This window comes from Salmo salar, chromosome ssa19 (assembly GCF_905237065.1).
Source record: "Salmo salar chromosome ssa19, Ssal_v3.1, whole genome shotgun sequence".
Classification (NCBI taxonomy): Eukaryota; Metazoa; Chordata; class Actinopteri; order Salmoniformes; family Salmonidae; genus Salmo; species Salmo salar.
Window position 1 is genome coordinate 41,032,159 of NC_059460.1, and position 27,749 is coordinate 41,059,907.

The window sequence follows — 27,749 nt, forward strand, 5'->3', positions numbered from 1 at the left end:
GGAAGTGTCTCCTGAATAGTGTTTGTCTATGTCCTAACATTAATCTTCCCCCCAGTGCAGAATGTTATTAGTTGTCAAGGGAGTGAGTTTGTGTTCATGCAGGACCTCCCGCCCTCACTTACCGTCAACGCGGAGCTACACGGAGCCCACCGCACTGTTACAAAATGAGGCACACGGCGATGCTGTACACAGCTCAATTTGGCCTCTGTACTGGCCTCCGGAGGCCCGACACTGCGTCACACTCTCCATGACGCATCCGACCACATTTTCAGATCAACATTTGTTTTAAATACTTGCTTCTAGTCTTTTCTTACTGACACTGACTTTGCTGACAGCTGCTTGAGTCAAACCTGTACTTTAATTATATGACTGTATTATATGACCTTGCTACGTTAAGATTAATGCACTAAATTGTCTGGGCACCTGCTAAATGACTGAAAGGGAAGGTAATGAGGCATTACTTTACCGTCTCACTGAATGCATTTTAGAGTAGGTGGAAATGTCATGTAATTTAAACACGTACCAAAACTTGACTATGCACTTTATGAATAAAAATGAAACCATGTATTTTTACAAGTTCGTAATTTGTTTAGTCATTTAATCAACTCTTAAAGCAGATGGCACTGAAATAGTATTACAGTATATTGGTTGGTATGAATGACCATGGAAAGTGTTTACATGTTGTATACCAAAAACGTACTCAATGATACATTGTAATTTTGAGATGGTTCTGTGTCCAGGTGGTGCCTGTCAATTTTCTTCCGTTTGGTGTCTAATGAACATGACGATGATGTGAGTCTTCACTCAGGATGTGAAAAAGCCCTGTCTTCTATTTCTAAATTGTTGGCAAGCGGAGCAGAAATAAACTGGCACCCAGGCAAAAGCCTGGCTATCCACTTCCCAATGTGTCACAGAAGCTGTGCAACTAGAAAGAACTTATGGTGACCGTTCATTTATACACAGTGTCCTTGAGTTTAGATGCCACCGGGGATCCGCAGCAGGATCCATTGGAAGGTTCCGGATCATTCTTCAAGACCGTAGGCCTCACCACGTCAATGTCCCGCTCCAGATGATCCAGCAAGCCCGTGACAATACCGGGAGCGGCGTGGAAGTCAATCAGAAAGTATCCACCGCGCGAATGTCGCTCGTTATGTTTCGATATCTTGTACGGTAGAAGTTTCTCTCCGAGGTTTTCCAAGCCTCTCACCACAGCGCCTCGCTCCATCAAGGTTTCCACTGTGCGCCGTAAAAGTGCCGCGGTCTCCGGCCTCTGCATGGCTTTTACAATGAGGGCAAGTTCATACCGAGGCATGATTTAATGTTTGTTAAAGACAAGAACAGACAGTAATACAGTTTAAACGTCCAGACTCACACAAATGTCCTTCATTTACAACGAATGCCCGGACGTCAAGTGCCATGTCGTGAGGCGATTAGAGATGACGTAAAATATATACCCTGGACTGTACCAAAGGTGGAGGGGTGTAGGTATGGCGCATTAAAACATTTTACGTAAGAATATCTTCATACAATACATAATAAACGCAAGTAGGACATTGTTTAAAGCTATGTCCATTAATATGACTAGTTTTGAGTACTAAATGATTATCGGTCTCAAACTAAAGATCTTTGAGTTTTACAGATATGCTTTTCTGTTTTTTTTTTTGTGACGTTTTATCGCGCGACAGCGTTTCGCCGCGCATGCGATTTCGGCGATTTTCTTCCACACGAGCCTCTGGTGAAAATGGCGGAGCAAAGTTCCGTGCCGAGTGATCTTTACAAACATGTATATTCATTTCTACTGGAGAACAAGTTTACCAAGGCTGCCCAACACTTCATCAAACAAGCTAAAGTGGTAAGTGACATATTCCCTATTCCGTTTAGTAGCTGTTGACAATGTTGTGGTGTACTGCTCGGCTAGCTAGGTGAGTTAGCCTGGATACGCAGGAGGTACACGCCGTGCCGAGAGAACACGTGTGACTCCAACCCACCAATAATTATATTTTATTTTTATTAGAATACCCATTAAATATGTTAGGTTACATATTCAACTTGTAGGATGTTTTGCTTCTTCAACTGCCATCAACTAGATAGCTTAGCAAGTTAAACGTTGAACGATTTGAATAAAATGTCTGTCTGGCTAGCCAGCAGGCTAAGAAATACCGTGTGTGTACCCTATAACTAACTAGCTAACTAGATTAACATGTCAGGCATATTCTTGTTTATTGGGAAATGGTTATTGCTGTTGGAACATTGATACATAATCAAAAACTTTACTCGTTCAAATAATACTCTTCAATATGTGTTTCATGTACTTGTTTGTAGGTAAAACATTGTTCGGAGAAAAAAATTGTTACATGTAATATCTCATGATGGCTATAAACCTGCAAAGAGAATAAAATGGCTGATGTGAATGATTCTTCCTTTGCAACAGCCACCCCAGGATGAAAAAGAAACTGCTGGTCTTCTTGACATCTTTAACTTCTGGGTAAAGTAAGTACACGCTTGTCAGTAACTTGAATGTATTGTCACCCAACAACGTGGTTGGCGAGAATGACTTGACGTGTATATTTTCAATCCAACCTCATCTTCCCAGAGCCCTTGTCTATGACTGTGGGGATAAACCATTAAGTGCACATACCAACAGTTAACATTTTCTTAAAATTATTTTTGAATGCCTCTCACTGCTCTGTTTGCCATTCCTTTCTCAGGTCTCCCGAAGCTAAGAAACGCAAGGCGCTGCCCATCGGTCCAGAAAACAGTGACAGTCCGTCTGCTAAGAAGGCAAAGACTGCAGAGAGCTCCAGTGAGGAGTCAAGCAGTGATGATGAGGAAGCTGCGGTAGCTGCCAAGGCTGCACCCACAGGTACGCACTCATCTGTCCTTTTAATATATGCCATTTAGCAGAGACTTCAAAAGCAACAGTAGTGTGTGCATACATTTTTGTATGGGTAGCCCCAGCGGTAATCGAACCCTTGGCTTTGCAAGCACCATGCTCTACCAACTGAGCCACACTGCTGAATTGAGTTATACTGGCTTGGCCTGGAACAATGATGGAAAGGACAATGCAAGAGAGAATACCCGAGCCAGCACATTATGGTCCGGTTTAGCCCTATAGTGTAATATCTGAGCCAGCACATTATGGTCCGGTTTAGCCCTATAGTGTAATATCTGAGCCAGCACATTATGGTCCGGTTTAGCCCTATAGTGTAATATCTGAGCCAGCACATTATGGTCCGGTTTAGCCCTATAGTGTAATATCTGAGCCAGCACATTATGGTCCGGTTTAGCCCTATAGTGTAATATCTGAGCCAGCACATTATGGTCCGGTTTAGCCCTATAGTGTAATATCTGAGCCAGCACATTATGGTCCGGTTTAGCCCTATAGTGTAATATCTGAGCCAGCACATTATGGTCCGGTTTAGCCCTATAGTGTAATATCTGAGCCAGCACATTATGGTCCGGTTTAGCCCTATAGTGTAATATCTGAGCCAGCACATTATGGTCCGGTTTAGCCCTATAGTGTAATATCTGAGCCAGCACATTATGGTCCGGTTTAGCCCTATAGTGTAATATCTGAGCCAGCACATTATGGTCTGGTTTGGTCCTATAGTGTAATATCTGAGCCAGCACATTATGGTCCGGTTTAGCCCTATAGTGTAATATCTGAGCCAGCACATTATGGTCCGGTTTAGCCCTATAGTGTAATATCTGAGCCAGCACATTATGGTCCGGTTTAGCCCTATAGTGTAATATCTGAGCCAGCACATTATGGTCCGGTTTGGTCCTATAGTGTAATATCTGAGCCAGCACATTATGGTCCGGTTTAGCCCTATAGTGTAATATCTGAGCCAGCACATTATGGTCCGGTTTAGCCCTATAGTGTAATATCTGAGCCAGCACATTATGGTCCGGTTTGGTCCTATAGTGTAATATCTGAGCCAGCACATTATGGTCTGGTTTAGCCCTATAGTGTAATATCTGAGCCAGCACATTATGGTCCGGTTTGGTCCTATAGTGTAATATCTGAGCCAGAACGTTATGGTCCAGGTTGGTCCTATAGTGTAATATCTGAGCCAGCACATTATGGTCCAGGTTGGTCCTATAGTGTAATATCTGAGCCAGAACGTTATGGTCCGGTTTGGTCCTATAGTGTAATATCTGAGCCAGAACGTTATGGTCCAGGTTGGTCCTATAGTGTAATATCTGAGCCAGAACGTTATGGTCCAGGTTGGTCCTATAGTGTAATATCTGAGCCAGCACGTTATGGTCCAGGTTGGTCCTATAGTGTAATACCTGAGCCAGAACGTTATGGTCCAGGTTGGTCCTATAGTGTAATATCTGAGCCAGCACGTTATGGTCCAGGTTGGTCCTATAGTGTAATATCTGAGCCAGAACGTTATGGTCCAGGTTGGTCCTATAGTGTAATATCTGAGCCAGAACGTTATGGTCCAGGTTGGTCCTATAGTGTAATATCTGAGCCAGAACGTTATGGTCCAGGTTGGTCCTATAGTGTAATATCTGAGCCAGCACATTATGGTCCAGGTTGGTCCTATAGTGTAATACCCGAGCCAGAACGTTATGGTCCGGTTTGGTCCTATAGTGTAATATCTGAGCCAGAACGTTATGGTCCGGTTTGGTCCTATAGTGTAATATCTGAGCCAGAACGTTATGGTCCAGGTTGGTCCTATAGTGTAATACCCGAGCCAGAACGTTATGGTCCGGTTTGGTCCTATAGTGTAATACCCGAGCCAGAACGTTATGGTCCGGTTTGGTCCTATAGTGTAATATCTGAGCCAGAACGTTATGGTCCGGTTTGGTCCTATAGTGTAATATCTGAGCCAGAACGTTATGGTCCAGGTTGGCCCTATAGTGTAATATCTGAGCCAGAACGTTATGGTCCAGGTTGGTCCTATAGTGTAATATCTGAGCCAGAACGTTATGGTCCAGGTTGGCCCTATAGTGTAATATCTGAGCCAGAACGTTATGGTCCAGGTTGGTCCTATAGTGTAATATCTGAGCCAGAACGTTATGGTCCAGGTTGGTCCTATAGTGTAATATCTGAGCCAGAACGTTATGGTCCAGGTTGGCCCTATAGTGTAATACCTGAGCAAGAACATTTCAGTTGAGTACATTGTTGTACAACTGACTAGGTATCCCCCTCTCTCCCCTTTACTTCTTCTGAGCCGTGTCTTTGCAGCAGTTCGACCATGAAGTCCCGATTCACGCCTTCTCCTCTGAACAGTGGCTGTTGAGATGTCTGTGATTTGAACTCTGAAGCATTTATTTGGGCTGCAATTTCTGAGGCTGGTAACTCTAGTGAATTTATCGTCTGCAGCAGAGATAACTCTGTTTTTTCCTTTCCTGTGGCGGTCCTCATGAGAGCCAGTTTCATCATAGTACTTGATGGTTTTTGCATCTGCACTCGAAGAAACGTTCAAAGTTCTTGACATTTTCCGGATTGACTGGCCTTCATGTCTTAAATTAATGATGGACTGTCGTTTCTCTTTGCTTATTTGAGCTGTTTTTGGCATAATATGTACTTGGTATTTTAGCAAATAGGGCTACCTTCTGCTATCACGAAAAGGTGGATTCGGAGATATGTAAACAGCATATTGGGTAGATTTTCGCATCCACAAAGAGAGTTGAAGCGGGAAGCTCAACTTCTCTGCTGTTTTGGTACCCTGGCTACAACGTTGTGAAGTGAACTCGTGCACAGGTGCTGTTAGAGCAAAGTCTCAATATCTGCGGTGTTGCTCGTGGCAACGTCATTTTGCTGATTGTACCTTTAACGGTTTCTTGATGTGTTTTTGTTAGCAGCCAAGGCTCCACGCCCTGCTAAATCAGATTCCAGCAGCAGTGATGATTCCAGTGACGAGGAGGAGGCTGTAGCAAAGGTACATGAGCTATGTTTTACAATTCATCTTCTGTTTTATTATGTTAAAATCCCTAACCATATGATCTATGGTCAGGTCCAGAACAAATTCAAGGGAACGTACAGTGTTATACAGAGCCATGAGTGCATGGACCTCCCTTCCATCTTATGTAGTGAACAGCAAACCTGGTTTATAAAAGCAACACATCACGGCATAACGCCTCTTCCCCCCCATGTGACCTACTGGTTGTGTGTATGTACTGACATGTGACCTACTGGTTGTGTGTATGTACTGACATGTGACCTACTGGTTGTGTGTATGTACTGACATGTGACCTACTGGTTGTGTGTATGTACTGACATGTGACCTACTGGTTGTGTGTATGTACTGACATGTGACCTACTGGTTGTGTGTATGTACTGACGTATGTGGAACTGATAGATACACACATAATCTACATGTTAATGTTTTTAAATGTATGTAAACTGTAAACGTCTATTGTCTGTCTTTTTCGTTATGTGTAGAACCCCAGTAAGATTAGCTGTCGCCATTGTTGTCAGCTAATGGGGATCCTAATAAAATAAAATATCAATGTTGTTGATTTGCTATAATGGCTGACCATAGGCTCTAACAGAGCAATGTGGGGGACTTGGTGAAGATTCTGCATGTCCTGATGAAGGCATCTTGCTGTTGAGACGTTGGTTATGTTATAAAGAAGGTGTGGGGTAGGTCTGTTCTTTTAAATCTGTTCCTCTTCTCTGCTAACAGAAACCTGCAGCAGCCAAAGCCCCAGTGAAGACCCCTGTGGTGTCAGCAGTCAGGAAAAAGGACTCCAGCTCCAGCAGTGAGTCATCTGAAGATGAGGCCAAAGCTCCTGCAGCTAGTAAGTACATTTTAACCTTCTGGAATGAACAGGAAGGCCCGCACACTGAATATGTTCCCATTTGCCACCTTTACTGACAACGTTTTGATCCAGAAGGATCTCCGTCAGATTACTTTCTAGTGTCTTTAGCCCAGCACCCATGTTTTTTTAAGCATGTGCGTATGACCTCAAACGTTTCTACATTTAACCTGTGTTCAACCATGAAGTCCCTTGAGACATGGAATGTCTTTAGACGGAGACCTGACCAAGACAATCGCTTTACGACCATGCACACATGATCCCATATTTGAATACTACAGACGAAGAACCATATGTGACAATTTTTCCATTTTAAGATAATCAGTTATTTTTATATTATTAATTGTGTGTACCACATTAGGTGTTTTATGGTTGACAAATAATTCACCATACTCATATCTTCCAACAACAATTGATATTTTTTGTTATTTCAAAAATACTTTTTTATTGCCGTTTTAATTTTTAGAATGTGGAAGAACAGTATATCTCCAGTGATGATTTCAGTTTGTGGAAGAACAGTATATGTGACATTTTGCATGACACTTGTAAGATGTCCTTTTTTAACACCTGATATGATGTTTTAAGTACTTTCAAGTGCAGATGCCCTTCCTGTAAATAACTTAAATGCAATATGTAGTTAATTCATTTAATGGAGGTTCATTTAAAGGTGGTCTATCAACTTTAGCACTGATGACTTTTCTTAAAAGTTGAGTCATGAAATCTTAGTCTCATTTAAAATGAAGCCCTCAATGTGAACATACCATAGAATAACTACAAAAATAGAATTCAATCAAAAGAAGCACAACTTCTACATATCAAATATGGATCAATGTCATGTGCCAATATGCAGGTCCCTAAGGTCAATATTACAAAACGTTCAGAAACCCATTCTCTTTGCGTTTAACACTATGATCAGCAAGTTTTGAATTGCGTTAAACCCATGCTAAAGGCAAGAAATGTCCTGTACTGAGGTGACAGCAGTAAATAAGTATTAACTGCTTAGAGTTGATGCTAAATGTGGTGACAGAGAGACGTACTGTGTATTGTAATGAATAACAAAAGGGAATCAAGATCAAATGAATACTCACATACTGTATGTGATGACTTGTTTGTTTTTAATTAATTCAGATTTAAAAAAGGTTCAAATGATCACACACAAAATCATTCTCAACAGAACACATTGTACATAACATTTTCTACACTAGGAACAACATCTTAAAATTAAATTAATTCAATATATTGTGCTGGTTGAAATCATACACAAATTGATTCACATAGAAAATTCCTACAATAGGGGTGACATGTTTTCTGAAATGTATTCAGATTCAACATACTATACAGGTTCAGGGGATCATAAACTCACAGAAAAAACGGTTAATTATGTAGCTTGGTTTAACATCAAATTATTCACTCTGCAGTGATTTATAAAAAGAGCGTGCAGCAGCTGGCAAGTAGTTGAGCATGGTCATCAGATCTTGGTACTTGTTTTTTTTTGATGGGCAGAGGACTCTCATATGCTCTAGGGTAGTGGCTTGCAAAATAGGGAGGTTGAGGTGTAGCTCCTTGTTTTGGTTTGGAGATCAGCCACGATTTCCATCCCTCAAATAGACTGTGGCTCTGTCTGGCGTACAGATTCCAAGGATCCTCAACTGAAATTACAACAGAAACATTTTAAGTTCCTGACATCAATAAACAACTTTCACAGTCAAGCACTAGGATATTTTATTGTTAGAACAACATGTTGCATGTTGATGATGAATGTTAGTAAACTATTCTCTGTGCAATACCTGTGATATACTGTCATCGGATCTTAGAATGAGCCAATGTTTGCGATCGATTCCTTTCCCAATACCTGTGACTTTTAACCACCTCACTGAGGTGATCTGTAGTCCAGCTGGTCGCTTGAGGACAGAATCTGGAAGGTGCCTGAAGACTTCACATTGCATCCTCATCACCTTGAATGGTTTTGCTGGTTGTGCTTCAAGTATCATCTTTGAAACATCATCAGGTGTATGAAGGACTGACACCTTGCGCCTCTTCTCAATGGTGGCAAAAGATCGATCACAAGGAAGAAAAGAATGACCAGAGACCATGAACTTCTGTTCAACTTGGGTAAAGTAACCCATAGAGATGAGCATCCGCCAGTTGTTATTCTGCCCACAGCATCTGTCACTGAAGATGATCAACTTGCGCACCTCTGGTTTGGGGAGTGGCGTGAATTTTGTCTTCACCCACTTCAATATGCAGCTTGCTACCTCAATGGAACCTCGGTGTGCAATCCCCTCATGCCAAACACACATGTATGCAGGATCTTCTTTTCCAAGTTCCTGGATGCAAAGGTTAAAATTTGACAGCTGCCGCTGGTAGTAGACATTGGAGTGGGTCAGATTAGGGGTGTACATCACCCCCTGTAGATCCACAGAAATGACATGGCAGTCAGCATTGGCTTTAGCCCACTCAGTGTCACTTTGAAGCTGTGTGTAGGCCTTTTCGGCTTTTCGATGGTGCAACTCACTTTCAACTGCAATCTTCCTCTTCTCCTCTTCAGATGTTGCTGCTGACATCTTAGTGAAGAATGCGTCACATTTGCCACAGGTGTCACTCCTGGGTTGGCCGAAATTGAGACTGCTGTTTGAAAATGTCCCTATAAACCCAGAATTTTGCAGATGATGTGGTATTCTTCTCTTTGTAGAGTCGGTACATTCGCAACAAATTCAGATCAGGGCTGAGGTATTCTCTGTGTACATCCCCCTTCATCCGAGAGTAGTGGTTCTGGGTTCTTGGGAAAGATAAAATGTGCTCCTTGATGCCCTCTTTCACTGTAGCATGTATCCGATGTGGCCTGTAAGGAGACAACAAGATGTTGTTGAACTTGTATTCTCTCAATGGTCTAGGGACCTGCCTTAGAGTGCAACTGTGTCGCTATAACCGGGGTACAAATCCCGGTCACGCCATTGCCGTTTGTGGCCGGGGGGTCCTGTAGGGCGGCGAGAATTAGGCCAGTGCCGTCCGGTGGGAGGGGGAAGGTAATCGGCACTGTCCTCAATGCTCAGGTTGTAGTTGGACAGCTTAATTACCATCATTTTGTTTAAAAGTAATAAACATTTTTATATTTTTGTTTCAGAATTCGCTATTCATCCATTCGATACTCTATGTTAATGTTTAGAAGATTGTTTAGAGCACTGCTATAGTGAAATAATCCAGGCTGGAATCCATAGCGCATTACCTATTGCTATGCTTCACTCTTCCATCTTCTAAAGGAGACCTAGCCTCAGTAGCCTGATCTGGAGACCCTGCAACCTCACCTGCCTCAGCTTGAACTCCTAACTTTTCCTGAACAACCTGACCAAAACAATTACATTTCAATTAGCAGGTTCTAAAAAACGAGTACAAAGAATACAATATGTTTGTAATTGATATTCATATAGACATTAATTCATATTTTCACTTGCCTGAAGACGGCTGTTGGTTAGCTGGAACACAGACATGAAAGTGACCTTGCACACATTCAATCTCTGGCCTGCTTGCTGTACATGGTATTTGAAGGTTTGTTTCCGTCGTTTGTTCTCCTTTGTATCCTCAGGTTTACGTCTCCGTTTCACCTCATGCTGCAATAAAAATTGACAATGATAAATTCAGAATTTAATATACTGTAGCACATTCAGGGTATTGCTTGATCAGGACCTCCATCTTTCACACACTCCCAACCTATACACAGAATGAGTTTGTGTTGCACCATTGTGTAACACTGCACTTTTAGAGTTAACGTTAATGTACGTATCATTACTGTCAAAGTTAAACTATGCAAGTGTTCAATATAGCTATTATAATAATAATAGGAGTTTTGTCCTATTTCTAACCTGTTCTAAGCCGGAGAGAATCAACGCTTGTTGTTTCTCGTATGGGACAGTGTAGAAAGTGTTGAACAGATGCAGCTTGCGCTCATCAGTCAACTTTCCACAATCCTTTCTGCACGTAGTGGAACACGCTCTTCCCTGCAGGATACAGTGTAACGTTACATATAACTAGCTAGCTACTGTAGCCATGTCGAATCATCCGGTGGATGGACAAAAAGTAGCTAGCTATGTTTCTTCTATAATCTAGCAATAACATTTGTAACGATAATGTATAAGTTAGTAGCCAACGAACTTTAGCTAATATGTTTTCTCTATAGTTACAAATTAGACAACCCAGAACATACATGTTAGTTACTGTACTCAATAGCTAGCTAGCTAGATTGTTTGATATACGGTTCTTCCACATACCTCTTTTGGACAGCTTTTCCCAGTTTTTTCTCGACCCTTACGATTTGTATAGGGTTTTCCCGCATCCCGTAAGATCTTCCTTTGCCTGTCTTTCCATTCTTTTAGTTTAGTTTTACGTTTCTTTCCCACATTTCGGCGATTTTCATCAGCAACAGAAAAGTTGTGCGCTTGTCCGTCCATTCTGAGTGGTGCACATAAACGGTTATTCCACGAGAGCCTATCTTTAAATTTAAAAATATTGTTAATTAGCGTGTGGAAAGCTTGTGAAACCGGTTCACTATAGAAAAAGGGTGTCCAATAACGATTTTTCATGTATATCTCTTTTTTTTTTTAAATGTCACATATATGGTTCTTCGTCTGTAGGATTCATTTGTATAAGCTTGGTTTCCCTCATTGTGTAGTTGCTTCTTGGATGTTACTTGTTTTGTGTGGCGTCTTGCTGACTGTCCTTCTTGTGTGGCGTCTTGCTGACTGTCCTCCTTGTGTGGCGTCTTGCTGACTGTTCTTCTTGTGTGGCGTCTTGCTGACTGTTCTTCTTGTGTGGCGTCTTGCTGACTGTCCTTCTTGTGTGGCGTCTTGCTGACTGTCCTTCTTGTGTGGCGTCTTGCTGACTGTCCTTCTTGTGTGGCGTCTTGCTGACTGTTCTTCTTGTGTGGCGTCTTGCTGACTGTCCTTCTTGTGTGGCGTCTTGCTGACTGTCCTTCTTGTGTGGCGTCTTGCTGACTGTCCTTCTTGTGTGGCGTCTTGCTGACTGTCCTTCTTGTGTGGCGTCTTGCTGACTGTCCTTCTTGTGTGGCGTCTTGCTGACTGTCCTTCTTGTGTGGCGTCTTGCTGACTGTCCTTCTTGTGTGGCGTCTTGCTGACTGTCCTTCTTGTGTGGCGTCTTGCTGACTGTTCTTCTTGTGTGGCGTCTTGCTGACTGTCCTTCTTGCTCTGTAGAACGAAAGGCTCCTGCCGCGACCCCTAAGGTAGGAAAGGCTGCAGCCGTGACCCCTAAGGCAGCAGCTCAGAAGAAGACTGCGAGCAGCAGCAGTAGTGAGGACAGCTCCAGTGAAGACGAGGCGCCCACTAAGGTACTGAAACTGATCCACAACACACAACCTCTCACCGGGGGTGTATTCAAAAAGCCTCTCAGTGGAGGAGAGCTGATCTAGGATCAGTTTTGCCTTTTAGATCGTAACGACTAAAGGTCGGTTGACAGAAGGGGCCTGATCCTAAATCAGTAGTCCCATTCTGAGACTATTTGTAAATATGTGCCCAGGACTCACAGGACAGGCGTCCACGTTACCATGGGAGCTGTGTTGTCAGTGACAGTCTCCCTTCCTAGGCGTGGTACAGTATCTTCTTGATCTGACAAACCAGTCTTGTGTGCCACGGTCATACGATGCAGGAATGGAAGAAGGAACATTGGCTATATATTGTGGAGTAAATGTGTTTTTTTTGGGGGGGGGGGGGGAGAAATGAAAAGACTCAGTCAACTGTAAAACTAAGCCATTACACATCTTCATGAAAAATCTACAATGTACACATTAGAACAACAATACCAAGGCACTCTTCATATTTGGTGGGATTTTTAAAATGTCTTGTCTTAGCACGTCCTCGAGGATAATTAAAACCACATGAACAGCAGCTATATCTTCAGACTGTGTCTACAATGTAGTTAGTGATGCCTTTACCTCCTAGACTGACTGTCTGTCCCAACAGACCCCGGTGAAACCCCATGGCCTCGTCAAGACCCCTCCAGCTAAGGCCGCCGAGTCCAGCAGTGACGACTCTTCGTCAGATGAAGAGGAGGCCTCTCCCAGCAACAAGACAAAATCAGGTGTGGTTGTCTAGTAGTACACCAGGCGTATGTTCATCATAATACCTTACCAGGTGTTTCTGGGTATATTAGCATCTTATCTATGCCTGTGTTAACTCTGAGGGGAGTGATCCCATAACCACCTACCGTAAATTCCGGACTATAAGCCGCAACTTTTTTCCCACGCTTTAAACCTCGCGGCTTAAACAATGACGCGGCTAATATATGGATTTTTCCCGCTTTCAATTTTTTTCTCCTCCAAAAAAACACATTCTCTGACGTGCTCAGTTTTTTGGCGGCATGAAGCTTTCATTAGGCCAATGAAATTGCCGAACGGGTTAAGGTCAAACAGTGACGAGAGCGACAATGAAAACGATCCAATATCGGATGAAGCAATTCTGAGGCTATTCAACTCCGACACCGAAGGAGATGACTTCAGTGGTTTCAGTGCACATGAGGAGGAAGATGGTGACCAATGACTTTCTTGGTAGGCTACTGTTTACTGCAAATAAAAATGTTTTTGTTACAAGCCGTGTTTCGTTAAAGCCTATTTATTTTTGTTACAAGCCGTGTTTCGTTAAAGCCTATTTATTTTTGTTACAAGCTGTGTTTCGTTAAAGCCTATTTATTTTTTGTTACAAGCCGTGTTTCGTTAAAGCCTATTTATTTTTTGTTACAAGCCGTGTTTCGTTAAAGCCTATTTATTTTTTGTTACAAGCCGTGTTTCGTTAAAGCCTATTTATTTTTGTTACAAGCCGTGTTTCGTTAAAGCCTATTTATTTTTGTTACAAGCCGTGTTTCGTTAAAGCCTATTTATTTTTGTTACAAGCCGTGTTTCGTTAAAGCCTATTTATTTTTTTTACAAGCTGTTTCGTTAAAGCCTATTTATTTTTGTTACAAGCCATGTTTCGTTAAAGCCTATTTATTTTTGTTACAAGCCGTGTTTCGTTAAAGCCTGTGTAAAGTTCATTTGTTTCAATGTACCGGTAGGCACCTGCGGCTTATAAACGTGCGGCTTATTTATGTTCAAAATAATACTTTTTTTTAAATTCAATGGGTGCGGCTTATATTCAGGTGCGCTCAATAGTCCGGAAATTACGGTATATAGATCTGATAGGTTTAGGTAATCTGATGTGCTGATTGGATTCTTGGCCATATTGCTTCCACCTATCCAGTCCTCATATCTACAGGAGTGTCTGAGGGTCAATTTAGAATTCAATGTGATTAGTAGAGGCTGATGCCCCTTTGTCTGTCTGTCTGTCTGTCTGTCTGTCTCTGTGTCTGTAGGTGCTTACAGGGCTGTCCCACCCTCTGCTGCAGCTAAGACCCCTGCTGCTAAGGACAGTAGTTCCTCAGACAGCAGTGATGATGAGGAGGAGGAGAAGAAGAAGAAAGTGCCAAGTAACAAACTACTGTTTATTTTCCCAAGTGATACCGCTACTTAGGTGCCGGTTTCCTGGACATAGGTTATTTTAAGACTAAACTCAAATGAAGTGTTTTGTAGTCCAAGACCAGCTACATCAGTCTGGGGAAACCGTCCCTGAGTGCTATCTCGGTATCTGACGCCTTGTTATTCTCCTCAGCTAAAGCAGTCCCAGTCAAAACCACCCCGGCCAAGACTGTGACACCCAAAGCTTCTGCAGCTGCTAAGAAGGCAGAGTCCAGCTCTGAGAGCACAGGTAGGTTCTGGACCTAGCTTTTAAAGGCAATAGATTATATCTGTTGTAGATCTTGGTTCTTAAGGTTCTAGACTAGAGCAATGGTAAACACGACACGTTGTATATCTTCAGACAGGTGAAAGGGAAAATTGAAGAATTAGGTTGCTGTTCAACGTTCTGATTTGTTTACATCCTTCAAACTAAAAGTCCCAATATGATAGATCACTATACCTTCGTATTTCGGTAGAAATGTATATTTTATATGAATTTGATAGAAGTCGGGTTGGGAAAAGTGACGTAAAGAGAGGACCACTACACTAGCAGGAGGGAAGCCACTGTCCACACAAAACGGTGAAGACCCACATCCTGAGGTCTATTGTTTTAACAACAACATATTTTGGCACTCTGAATAAAACCAACTTATCGTTTGACCATATCCTGTGATTTCTTTATTCTCTATCAGCTAAAACATTATTTTATCACTTACGCAAACACGCAGCCTTTTAACATAGCATCTTTTCCACTGCTGCTGGATTACCTTTACTAGCTAACCACTAGCAGCCGTGAAACACTTCACTTACTAGCAGTTCAGCACATTTCTTTTACTGTGAAAACAAGATCTACCTTTACCAGCATAGTAGACATTGAACGTCTATAACCAAACTGGTTAAAACTCTGTTGTTGGCTGATGATAGCTATAGCTAGCCACATGCTAACATGAGTGATACTACTAGATTTGTGGAAATATATTGCGCAACCGGTCCTTTTTTTAAAATGACGAGCCACTATTCCAACTGTTTTTTACCTGAGTTGAGGTGTTTTGATTTTAAAGTGGAACTGAACAGTTTCATTGATTCTCTTGTTCCTCTTAGACTCCAGCTCTGAAGAAGAAGAAGCAGCAAAGAAGCCAGCAGCAAAGGCTACCCCGGCTAAGGCTACCCCGGCTAAGGCTACCCCGGCTAAGGCTACCCCGGCTAAGGCTACCCCGGCTAAGGCTACCCCGGCTAAGGCTACCCCGGCTAAGGCTACCCCGGCTAAGGCTACCCCGGCTAAGGCTACCCCGGCTAAGGCTACCCCGGCTAAGGCTACCCCGGCTAAGGCTACCCCGGCAGAAGACTCCGACTCCAGCTCTGAGGATGAAGAAGAGGCTAAGAAGCCAGTAGTAATAAGGGTTAAGTCCACAGCTGTCAAAATAACGGTTACCCCTGCCAAGGAAGACTCTTCCTCAGACTCCAGCTCGGAGGAGGAGGAGGGTTCGAAGACTGTGAAAGTAGCGCCAGCCACAGCAGCAGTAACGGTGGCAGAGGTAAAGGAGCAGGGGGCCAAGACTGTGACTGTAGCGGGGGCCAAGGCTACTGTGAAGGTGGTGGAAGACGGCTCCTCTTCCTCGAGCTCCGAGGATGACGAAGAGGGGACAGTGAAAGTAGCACCAGCTAAGGCGACTCCTACCGTGACCCGAGGCAAGGCTGCTGAATCCTCCTCGGACTCTGACTCAAGCTCAGAAGATGAGGAAGAGGCTAAAAAGCCAGCAGCCAAGGTGACCCCAGCCAAGGTGACCCCAGCCAAGGTGACCCCAGCCAAGAAATCAGACCCTTCCAGCTCTGGTAAGACAGATTTAATACAATAGGCTGTAAGATGGACTGAGTCATTTTACAATGCGTCCCAGATCTGTTTGTGCAGTCTTGCCAATTCATCTGTCACAGTGAATGAGTTGGCAAGAGGCCACAAACAGATCAAACAGATCTGTGACTCGGGTTAGAGACAAATTTACTTTTTTACTATTATACACGGGTTATGTTACCAAAAACGTTAAACAATCCAGTAAATTGCGACTTTCTCGCCGGTTGGACCCCTCTGTGGCCATAAGCAAACCGGCAAACACTCATCCTGAGGTGGCGCACCTAGTGGCCGTGGACTTTAAGGCAGGGAAACTGAAATCTGTTTTACCTCATTTCTATTAGCATGTTATATGTGCAACCAGAGGGAAAAAAAACTGAAGACCACCTTTACAGAGACATATACAAAGCTCTCCCTCGCCCTCCATGTGGCAAATTTGACCATAGTTCTATCCTCCTGATTCCGGCTTACAAGCAACAATTAAAGCAGGAAGCACAAGTGAATGGTTCAATAAGGAAGTGGTCAGATGACGCAGATGCTAAGCTACAGGACTGTTTTGCTAGCACAGACTGGAATATGTTCTGGGATTCCTCCAATGGCATTGAGGAGTACACCACATCAGTCATTGGCTTCATCAATAAGTGCATCGAGGACCTCGTCCCCACAGTGACCGTACGTACATTTTTAAGAATGACGAACCATCACACAGGGAAGCTTCATTACAGGACTAGGATCGGTTCGTACTATACCGGCTCCGATGGTCGTCGGACGTGGCAGGGCTTGCAAACTATTACAGACTAGAGGGAAGCACAGCCAAGAGCTGCCCAGTGACACAAGCCTACCAGACGAGCTAAATAACTTCTATGCTCGCTTTGAGGCAAGTAACACTGAAACATGCATGAGAGTACCAGCTGTTTCGGATGACTGTGATCACGCTCTCCGTAGCCGATGTAAGACCTTTAAACAAGTCAACATTCACAAGTCCGCCGGGTCAGACAGATTACCAGGACGTGGACTCTGAGCATGCGTTGACCAACTGGCAAGAGGTCGATCGATTCATCGGAATGGCCGATTTGAATTAGGGCCGATTTCAAGTTTTCATAATGGTTAATCGGCATTTTTGGACACCGATTATGGCCGATTACATTGCACTCCACGAGGAGACTTCGTGGCAGGCTGACTACCTGTTATGCGAGTGCAGCAAGGAGCCAAGGTAAGTTGCTAGCTAGCATTGAACTTATCTTATAATAAACAATCTTAACATAATCACTAGCTAACAACACATGGTTGATATTACTAGTTTATCTAGCTTGTCCTGCGTTGCATATAATCGATGCAGTGCCTGTTAATTTCTCATTGAATCACAGCGTACTTCGCCAAACAGGTGATTTAACAAGTGCATTCGAAAAAAGCATTGTCGTTGCACCAATGTGTACCTAACCATAAACATTAATGCCTTTCTTAAAATCAATACACAAGTATATATTTTTAAACCTGCATATTTAGTTAATATTGCCTGCTACCATGAATTTCTTTTAACTCGGGAAATTGAGTCACTTCTCTTGCGTTCTGTGCAAGCAGAGTCAGGGTATATGCAGCAGTTTGGCTCGTTGCGAACACCATTTCTTCCTAACAAAGACCGTAATTAATTTGCCAGATTTTTACATAATTATGACGTGACATTGAAGGTTGTGCAATGTAACAGCAATATTTAGACTTATGGATGCCACCCGTTAGATAAAATACGGAACGGTTCCGTATTTCACAGAAAGAATAAACGTTTTGTTTTCGAAATGATAGTTTCCGGATTTGGCCATATTAATGACCTAAGGCTCGTATTTCTGTGTGTTATGTTATAATTAAGTCTATGATTTGATAGAGCAGTCTGACTGAGCGGTGGTAGGCAGCAGCAGGCCCGTAAGCATTCATTCAAACAGCACTTTCGTGAATTTGCCAGCAGCTCTTTGCTGTGCTTCAAGCATTGCACTGTTTATGACTTCAAGCCCATGAACTCCCGAGATTAGGCTGGCAATACTAAAGTACCTATTAGAACATCCAATAGTCACAGGTGTATGAAATACCAATGGTATAGAGAGAAATAGTCCTATAATAACTAAAATCTAAAACTTCTTACCTGGGAATATTGAAGACTCGTGTTAAAAGGAACCACCAGCTTTCATATGTTCTCATGTTCTGAGCAAGGGACTTAAACGTTAGCTTTTTTACATGGCACATACTGCACTTTTACTTTCTTCTCCAACACTTTGTTTTTGCATTATTTAAACCAAATTGAACATGTTTCATTATTAATTTGAGACTAAATTGATTTTATTGATGTGTTAAGTTAAAAGTGTTTATTGTTCATTCAATATTGTTGTAATTGTCATTATTACAAATATATATATATATATATATATATTAAAATCGGCCAATTAATCGGCATAGGTTTTGTTTTCGTCCTCCAATAATCGGTATCGGCGTTGAAAAATCGTAATCAGTCGACCTCTAGTCTGTAATACCAACATGTTTCAAGCAGACCACCATAGTCCCTGTGCCCAAGAACACGAAGTTAACCTGCCTAAATGACTACCGACCCGTAGCGCTCACATCTGTAGCCATGAAGTGCTTTGAAGGGCTGGTAATGGCTCACATCAACACCATTATCCCAGAAACCCTAGACCCACTCCAATTTGCATACCGCCCCAACAGATCCACAGGTTTCATCTCTATTGCACTCCACACTGCCCTTTCACACGTGGACAAAAGGAACACCTATGTGAGAGTGCTATTCATTGACTACAGCTCAGTGTTAAACACCATAGTGCCCTCAAAGCTCATTACTAAGCTTAGGACCCCAGGACTTAACACCTGCCCCTGCAACTGGGTCCTGGACTTCCTGACGGGCCGCCCCCAGGAGGCAAGGGTAGGGAACAACACATCTGCCACGCTGATCCTCAACACGGGGGCCCCTCAGGGGTACGTGCTCAGTCCCCTCCTGTACTCCCTGTTCACTCATGACTGCATGGCCAGGCACGACTCCAACACCAAGTTTGCCGATGACACAACAGTAGTAGGCCTGATCAACGATGAGACAGCCTATAGGGAGGTCTGAGACCTGGTCATGTGGTGCCAGGACAACATCTTCCTCAACGTGATCAAGACAAAGGAGATTGTGGACTACAGGAAAAGGAGGGCCGAGAACGCCCCCATTCTCATCGACGGGGCTGTAGTGGAGCAGGTTGAGAACTTCAAGTTCCTTGGCGTCCACATCACCAACAAACTAAGATGGTCCAAGCACACCAAGATAGTAGTGAATAGGGCACAACAAAGCCTATTCCCCCTCAGGAAACTGAAAAGATTTGGCATGGGTCCTCAGATCCTCAACAAGTTCTACAGCTGCACCATCAAGAGCATCCTGACTTGTTGCATCACTGCCTGATATGGAAACTGCTCGGCATCCGACCGCAAGGCATTACTGAGCGTAGTGCGTACGGCCCAGTACATCACTTGGGCCAAGCTTCCTGCCATCCAGGACCTCTATACCAGGTGGTGTCAGAGGAAGGCCCTAAATTGTCAGACTCCAGCCACCCTAGTCATAGACTGTTCTCTCTGTTACCGCATTGCAAGCGGTACCGGAGCACCAAGTCGAGGGCGAAAAGGCTTCTAAACAGCTTCTACTCCAAAGCCATAAGACTCCACAACAGCTAATCAAAGGGCTTTCCAATGCCCTCTTTTACACTGCTGCTACTCTGTTTTATAATCTATGCATAGTCACTAACTTTACCTACATGTACATATTACCTCAACTAACCGGTGTTAGCAGTTGATGTTATTATTCAATAACAGAGACACCAAAGCAAATCAGGGGGAGAAAAAATGTATTTATTTGAAAGGACAAATCATAGATATGCTGGGAGGTTATAGATGTCCCTGTCCTCAGTTTTGCTTCTGTTCTCAGTCTGCACCAGTTGAATACATTTCAGTCTGACACCAGATAAAGCTGTCTTGTTAAGAAATATTTTTCTGCTCTTTGTTGGGCGCTGAATAATTTTTTCGGATTAAATATTTTCCCCCCTTGTCCACAGAAAAAACACAGTTAAGTGTTACATAGCACTAGGGAGTGGGGGATTAGAATTTATGTCTTGGCTTAGACTGTCAAACAAACTCACATTATTTAACTGAATATACCATTTAAAATGCTGTATTGTTCGCACCTGTGTCCTGTAGACTCTGACAGCAGTTCTGAGGACGAGACACCAGCTAAACCTGCTGCAGCTGCCCCCAAGGCCCCAGCCAAGGCTGCTACAGAAAACAGCTCGGATTCAGAATCTTCTTCTGAAGATGACGAACCCTCAGCTAAGAAGGCTACCCCAGCCTCTGTTGCTAAACCAGCCTCCAAACCAGCCACTCCGGTTACTAAAGCAGCTGCAGCGGAGAGCAGCTCGGACTCCGACTCTTCTTCTGAAGATGACGAACCCCCAGCTAAGAAGGCTACCACATCCTCTGTTCCTAAATCAGCTTCCAAACCAGCCATCCTGGTTACTAAAGCAGCCGAGAGCAGTTCAGACTCCGACTCTAGCTCAGATGAGGATGAGGCCATAGCTAACAAGGCTACCTCTAAACCAGCCACCCCAGTGGTGACTAAATCAGCCTCTAAACCAGCCACCCCAGTGGTGACTAAATCAGCCCCAGCCAAGGCAGCAGCCGAGAGCAGCTCCGATTCAGACAGCTCGGACTCGGAGGACCAGGCTGCTGCTGCCAAGAAGACCACCACAAAACCTGCAGCCAAGCGTCCTGCCGTCAAGACGCCGGCTAAAGCTGCAGAGTCGTCATCGTCCGAGGAGAGTAGCTCTGAGGAAGAAGAGGCCAGTAAAAAGGCTGTGAAACCCGCTGCCACCCCCAAGACCAACGCAGCAGCCAGACCTAAAGCCAAGGAGGACAGCAGCTCTTCAGATGACTCCAGTGATGAAGAGGGTAAGAAGATTCACACATTCTCTCTCATACTTGTGTAGGCTTATTTTTTGTTGTCTCTTTTTCATATTTTGAGTTCGCTTGTGATTTAAGCATTCCATTGTGTTTTTATACATATGACAACTAAATTGAACTTTGAACCTTGCAGCAGCGCCCAAACCAGCAGCAGTGAAGGCTGAAACCCCAGCCTCAGCTAAAAAGGCAGCCGAAAGCAGCTCAGACTCTTCCGACAGTTCCGACTCGGAGGTGGAGACAGAGACCGCCAAGACGACGCCCGCTAAGCCTGCTCTGACCAATGGAAAGCCAGCTACACCCAAAGCAACCACCTCTGCAGTCAAGGCAACAAAACCAACCAAGGCTGCCGAGTCTTCCTCTTCCGAGGAGAGTAGCTCTGAGGAAGAGGCCAGTAAAAAGGCTGTGAAACCCACTGCCACCCCCAAGACCACCCCAGCAGCCAGACCTAAAACCACCCCTGCTGCCACCCCCAAGACCACCCCAGCAGCCAGACCTAAAACCACCCCTGCTGCCACCCCCAAGACCACCCCAGCAGCCAGACCTAAAACCAAGGAGGCCAGCAGCTCATCAGATGACTCTTCTTCTTCTTCTGAAGAAGAAGAGGCGGCGGTGAAAGCACCAGCAGCAGTCACCACTCCCATCGCTAACGGTGAGTGTTGAACGCCACTAAAAAGGTACAGTCTGGAACCTGGGGAACTGTTCAATGGTCATTTTAAATTCATGATCTTTACCCATTTGATTCTTGACAATTATAGCTTTTAAATGCCTCATAAGCCTTAGCACTCAACACAATACAGTTGTACTATCTTAATGGCCTACATATTGGAGCCATTCACCAAGAGAAGGAAAAATGGCCCATGTTTTGTAGCAAGGCTAATTATCACGCTACAATTCAATTACTTAAAGTCATCCTTATTTGAATTGTTTCCATTGTTTTATAGTTGTATTGCCCTTTTTTAAATTGGTTATTGGGTTAGTTTAAATTCTTATAACCAGATAGATTGACAAGAAGGATATTTTCTCATTATCCCTCTTCTCTCCCTCCACAGGCACTGTAAACGGTAAGAGAAAAAGGGATGGAGAAGCCTCAGAGGATGAGGAAGAATTAACGACACCTAAAAATAAGAAGGCAGCAACAACAACAACACCACAGACGTTCCCTAAAGTCTCTAAGAAGGTGAGAACAGAAGAGACTAGCAGGCGCTTGGCTTGTATAACTATTTAATACTTATCATTTGTTGGTTTGGTTCAGAGTATTTGTTGTATATGGTAAATCAACTTTAACACGGTGTCAGACTATTAGTATACAGAAATAGATGTTGCATTTCTGTACCACAGAGAAACTTTTCTGGCATATACAGTGCCTTCGGAAAGTATTCAGACCCCTTGACTACTTCCACATTTTGTTACATTACAGCCCTATTCTAAAATTGATTTAAACTGGGTTTTTCCCTCGTCAATCTACCTCATAACGATAAAGCAAAAACAGGTTTGGACATATTTGCTCATTTAGATAAAGAAATTAAAAACAAATTATACATAAGTATTTTTCTCTGCAGATCCTATCAAGCTCTGTCAGGTTGGATGGGAGCCTTGCTGCGCAGCTATTTTCAGGTTTATCCAGAGATATGCTTGACCACTCCTGCGTTGTCTTGGCTGTGTGCTGACAGATGGCGCTGAAGGAGATGGCTGCCATTTTACAGGCTCCTAACCAATTGTGCTATTGTGTTTAAGCGTTATTTGTAACTTATTTTGTACGTAATGTTTCTGTCTCTTATGACGGAAAAGAGCTTCTAGATATCAGGACATCGATTACTCACCTCGTACTGGATGAAGATTATTTTTCTTAAATGAGTCAGACGAAGAATTTGCTTCAGACACCCGACATGGGCCTAATCCCTGTCCTTCTCACGAAGAAGAGACTGAGATATCGGGAACGTAGGTCGGGGTGCCTTGAGTAATCCCCCTCTACCATCAGTCTTTTTAGCTAACGTGCAATCATTGGATAACAAAATGGATGAGCTCCGCTCAAGACTATTGTTAGCAGTTGATGTTATTATTCAGTAACACAGACCCCAAAGCAAATCAGAGGGAGGTAAATAGGTTTATTCAAAGAGAACAAATCATGCGGGGAGGTAGATGTTCATGCTCCCCTGTCCTCAGTGATTCTCTCCACAGAACAAAGGAACAGGATATAGTTTATAACCCAGCCCTAGCCTGAGTGACCCATTAGAATTCCTTGCAATAAAACTGGGCCAATGGCCAAATAACAAGTATCCTATTTCAGGCTTGATCCCTGGACAAATTCCTGCCATGTATCTGACCCAGTGATCAATAATTTCCTATTACAGAAAAAAAAAACGTTCCATTGATCATTAAATCTAGGCCTTAGGTCCTCTGCGTTGTGTTTATCTTCAAAATATTCTTACACTATCCTACCAACGGGACATTAAAAACTGTAATATCTTATATTTCACCGAGTCGTGGCTGATCGACGACATTAAGAACATACAGCTGGCGGGTTATAGACGCTATCGGCAGGACAGAACAGCAGCCTCTGGTAAGACACGGGGCAGGGGCCTATGCATTTATGTAAACAGCTGGTCCACGATATCTAAGGAAGTCTCAAAGTTTTGTATCACATGATAAGCTGTAGACCACACAGTCGGTACCCCCTGTATATAGTCTCCACATTGACTCTGTACCGTAACACCCTGTATATTGACTCTGTACCGTAACACCCTGTATATAGTCTCCACATTGACTCTGTACCGTAACACCCTGTATATAGTCTCCACATTGACTCTGTACCGTAACACCCTGTATATAGTCTCCACATTGACTCTGTACCGTAACACCCTGTATATAGCCTCCACATTGACTCTGTACCGTAACACCCTGTATATAGCCTCCACATTGACTCTGTACCGGTACCCCCTGTATATAGCCTCCACATTGACTCTGTACCGTAACACCCTGTATATAGTCTCCACATTGACTCTGTACCGGTACACATTTTAATCCATTTTAGAATAAGGCTGTAACGTAACAAGTCAAGGGGTCTGAATACTTTCCAGAGGCACTGTATACGTGTCAGGTAGATGTGTTTATTGGGGTCTATACAGAACTGAGGTGCATTGTGGAACTAACTGGTCTGTGTCATTGTGGCGCATTGTGTCAAATATGGACTAAACTTGACTCCTAAATTCCCTGTTTGACCCATCTGTCCCTCCTAAAGATCAATGTACCTTTTCGTAGAATAAGAGAGGAGGAAATTGATGTGGATAACCGACTGGCTGACAACTCCTTCGACGCCAAGGTGAGAACTACCCTCCCCTCGCTGTGTACTATAGAAATTAAAGTGGGGCCAGCTCAAACGTGATTGTTGCAACTTGTATAATTATTTCCTTTAACACATCTTACTAGAACACACATTACGGCTCTGTGTACTAAGTCCTTCATTTAAACACCGTTACTGTTCTGTGTACTAAGTCCTTCATTTAAACACCGTTACTGTTCTGTGTACTAAGTCCTTCATTTAAACACCGTTACTGTTCTGTGTACTAAGGCCTTCATTTAAACACCGTTACTGTTCTGTGTACTAAGGCCTTCATTTAAACACCGTTACTGTTCTGTGTACTAAGGCCTTCATTTAAACACCGTTACTGTTCTGTGTACTAAGTCCTTCATTTAAACACCGTTACTGTTCTGTGTGTAGAAACATTGATATTTATTCACTCAAGTGCAGGGCCTTTTTTAAATGTTTTATCTCTAACAAGTCATTTCTGGGTATTGATTTAAATACCTTACTGTGATTGGTTAAAATTTTAAATGGTCAAAAAGAAACACAAACTGCTTCTTAGCAAAGAGCGATTTTCCCCCAATCACGAATTTAGCTGGGAGGGGAAAACGAGTTATTGTCAGAGCTTTGGAACGGTCTTTCTTATTGGTCTATTAACGGTACGCCTTGTGATGACAAACGCCATCCTACCAAAACAGGATGAAATTTCAGGACATCTTTTCAAACAACACTAAAAGGGCATTATCATTTCACTGTATTATTCCAACCTTAGGTAAAAAAAAATATTTTATCGTTCACACCAATTTCCAGTGCTTGATCCTAAAACTGTAGGGTAGTTATGAATGGACAGTCGTCAACCCTTCAGCCAGGGATGTGATCATGTCATTATTGGCTAGACGGGTTCTGACTGTCTCTCTGTTTTCCTCAGCGCGGGTCGGATGGAGACTGGGGCCAGAGGGCCAATGACGTGCTCCGCTTCACCAAGGGAAAGTCCTTCCGCCACGAGAAGACCAAGAAGAAGAGGGGTAGCTACTGCGGAGGAGCCATCTCCCAGTCCGTCAACTCCATCAAGTTCGACAGCGATTGAGAACCTAGTCATTGTTTGTCACTACCCCTCTTTCTCCTCCTCTCGACCCAGGACTATCTGAGAACCAGGACGGTCTGACCTCCCCCTCAGCTGCAACCTGACTGAGCTGAAGATCGTGAACTAGAGCTGAGACTGCTGCACTCATAACTGCCTGGTGATTTTTAGTTTGTGCGTCTGTGTTAAACCAGTCCTTTAAAATGCACATTTCTTAATGGTGGAATGACGGTGTAGAAGTGGAGACTAGCTTTCCTTGAAATGGCACCCTATTGCTATGTAGTGCACTACGTAGGAAATAGGGTGCCATTTAGGACACCGGCAAGGCTGCAGGGGAGGTGTCTTGACTGTCTCCCTGTGCCTTCAGGATGGCTCAAAGGATTCATGTACAACACATAGCCACCAGGTGGCAGTAGTAAGCTACCAATTCAGTTAAATATCAATTTAGATTTCTTGCTTGCTTTTTCTCTCAGCCCCTTAATCTGTTGCTTGTTGTGATTATTGTTAGCCTGGATCTTACACCTTCTGTCCAGTGATTTCTTTTTTTTCAGTCGTAAATGTTAATTCTGTTGTTTCTTGTATATTGCAGTTTGCATTGTCAGACTCATTGCGGGGAAGGGGTTATTCGTTTTGATTTGTGTTGGGAAAATGACTGTTTTGTATGGAACATGCAGACCTGTGGTTTGTTTGATCGTTGAATGAAATGTTCTTTAGTTTCTCTTTGGTATGATTATTATGGTGTGAATCTTTCGTAGTGGGTGCGTTCCAGGCTGACTACATTGCAGTGGCCTACCAGATCTCACGCCTGAATAAGGATTCAACCACTGCAATGTAGTCTGTTTGGAACATACCCGTTTTCTTCTCCTGCAGTATCATGTAGGGCCGTCACGGTTTAGATTTTGTAGGTTTTATGTCAGTATTTAAGTTTTTAGCCTGGGAGTATCAGGGATCATCCAACTGTCATTACAAGCGGCAGTCTAAAAAAATTACTTCCTGGGTCATGTTCAGTAGGCTATACTGAAAGAAAACATTTTGAAACGGAAAACGGTAAACTCAGTTTCTAAATAAAGTAATTCTGTTGTGCCTACTGTTACATCTGAAATGGCATCCCTTTCACTACTGGTTGTAAGTAGTGTACTGTAGGGAATACGCTGCCCTTTCAGATGTGAAGTTGATTCCTGCTGAAGTGAAACTGCCAGCCTATTGGTTCATTGGCTGCTGAGGTTTAGCAGCCAACCCCAAGTTGTTTTAACTTTGTGAATTTTCAATTTCCTGTTTCTATTCCTATAAACCCCCTTAGTCTTATTTTCTTATTGAGTATTATTATTACTTGAATAAAATACTTAGTTGTTTCAATCTCTCCTTCCTCCCTCCACACTGAAAAGATGTATTTTCCTTTGACTTATTAATTTAGGAGTTTCAGCAACTCCTGGAGGACAAAGGAATTAAATAAAAAATACATTCAAAAAAACTTAATGTTAAATAGAACCAACATGTAAATAACCCAGAAGGCCAAACATATTTTTTTTAACATTTGATTTACTTAACGTTGTCCTCTAAGTTACTGAATCTCTTTTCTACTGCAGTTTCCTACTCAATTCATGCACTTTGGTTCAAGAGGAACAAGGTAGTGAGCCCTTTGCATACTTTTGACTAGGTCCCAGGGAGGCAAACATTACTTCCCTTTTTAGCATACATTTATTTAACTAGGCAAGTCAGTTAAGAACAAATTCTTATTTTCAACGACGGCCAAGGAACAGTGGGTTAACTGCCTTGTTCAGGGACAGAATGAAAGATTTTTACCTTGTCAGCTCGGGGATTCGATCTAGCAACCTTGGTCCAATGCTCTAACCACTAGGCTACCTGCCGCCCAAAGTGTATTGGTTGGATACACAGTTTAGCTGGATGTTCTAACCGGTGCGGCCAAATGCGTGTTCCTAGCTCCCGACTGCACTAGAATGTTAAACAGTCGAGAATACAAAATCAAATATTAGAACATTTACAATCATATAACCCTGAGTCAATATTCCAAATAGCAGTATGCGTATGAATATATTAGGAATGACGTGCAGCAAAATGCAGTATGTCGTGTGGGTAGTATATAGAAAGATATTTACAGTAGTAGATAGAGGAATGGCATAAATGTGCAGTATTAGCAGTATGTCTCTAATACAGTGCATTTGGAAAGTATTCAGACCCCTTGACCTTTTCCACATTTTGTTACATTACAGCCCTATTCTAAAATGGGATGATGTCGTTTCCCCCC

The 27,749-nt window shown here is 43.0% G+C and overlaps 2 protein-coding genes and 1 long non-coding RNA gene across 6 annotated transcripts; 1 reads left to right on the forward strand and 2 right to left on the reverse strand.

Annotated features, from left to right (window-relative positions):
* Window positions 1–581: 581 nt before the first annotated feature.
* On the reverse strand, window positions 582–1,442 carry mrps6 (mitochondrial ribosomal protein S6). The gene has a single exon (XM_014157989.2). It carries the CDS (start codon window positions 1,310–1,312, stop codon window positions 950–952), a length of 363 nt encoding a protein of 120 aa, XP_014013464.1. The 5' UTR covers window positions 1,313–1,442; the 3' UTR covers window positions 582–949.
* Window positions 1,443–1,689: 247 nt separating this feature from the next.
* nolc1 (nucleolar and coiled-body phosphoprotein 1) lies at window positions 1,690–26,839 on the forward strand. Of its 4 annotated transcripts, none has more exons than XM_014157980.2 (15): window positions 1,690–1,852; window positions 2,432–2,490; window positions 2,709–2,863; window positions 5,815–5,894; window positions 6,642–6,756; window positions 11,979–12,112; window positions 12,744–12,861; window positions 14,128–14,241; window positions 14,424–14,519; window positions 15,371–16,102; window positions 20,343–21,089; window positions 21,235–21,750; window positions 22,151–22,278; window positions 24,340–24,420; window positions 25,331–26,839. In XM_014157980.2, exons 1-15 carry the CDS (start codon window positions 1,742–1,744, stop codon window positions 25,487–25,489), a joined length of 3,345 nt encoding a protein of 1,114 aa, XP_014013455.2. In that variant the 5' UTR covers window positions 1,690–1,741; the 3' UTR covers window positions 25,490–26,839. The 4 variants fall into 4 exon arrangements, with proteins under 4 accessions (XP_014013455.2, XP_014013458.2, XP_014013457.2 ...); XM_014157983.2 differs by having other exon boundaries at window positions 24,360–24,420; XM_014157982.2 differs by having other exon boundaries at window positions 21,238–21,750.
* LOC106578813 (uncharacterized) lies at window positions 7,873–8,700 on the reverse strand. Its single transcript, XR_006760711.1, has 2 exons — window positions 8,562–8,700; window positions 7,873–8,423 (listed from the first exon to the last, which is right to left on the reverse strand). It is a non-coding gene; the product is annotated as an uncharacterized lncRNA (long non-coding RNA).
* Window positions 26,840–27,749: the final 910 nt, after the last annotated feature.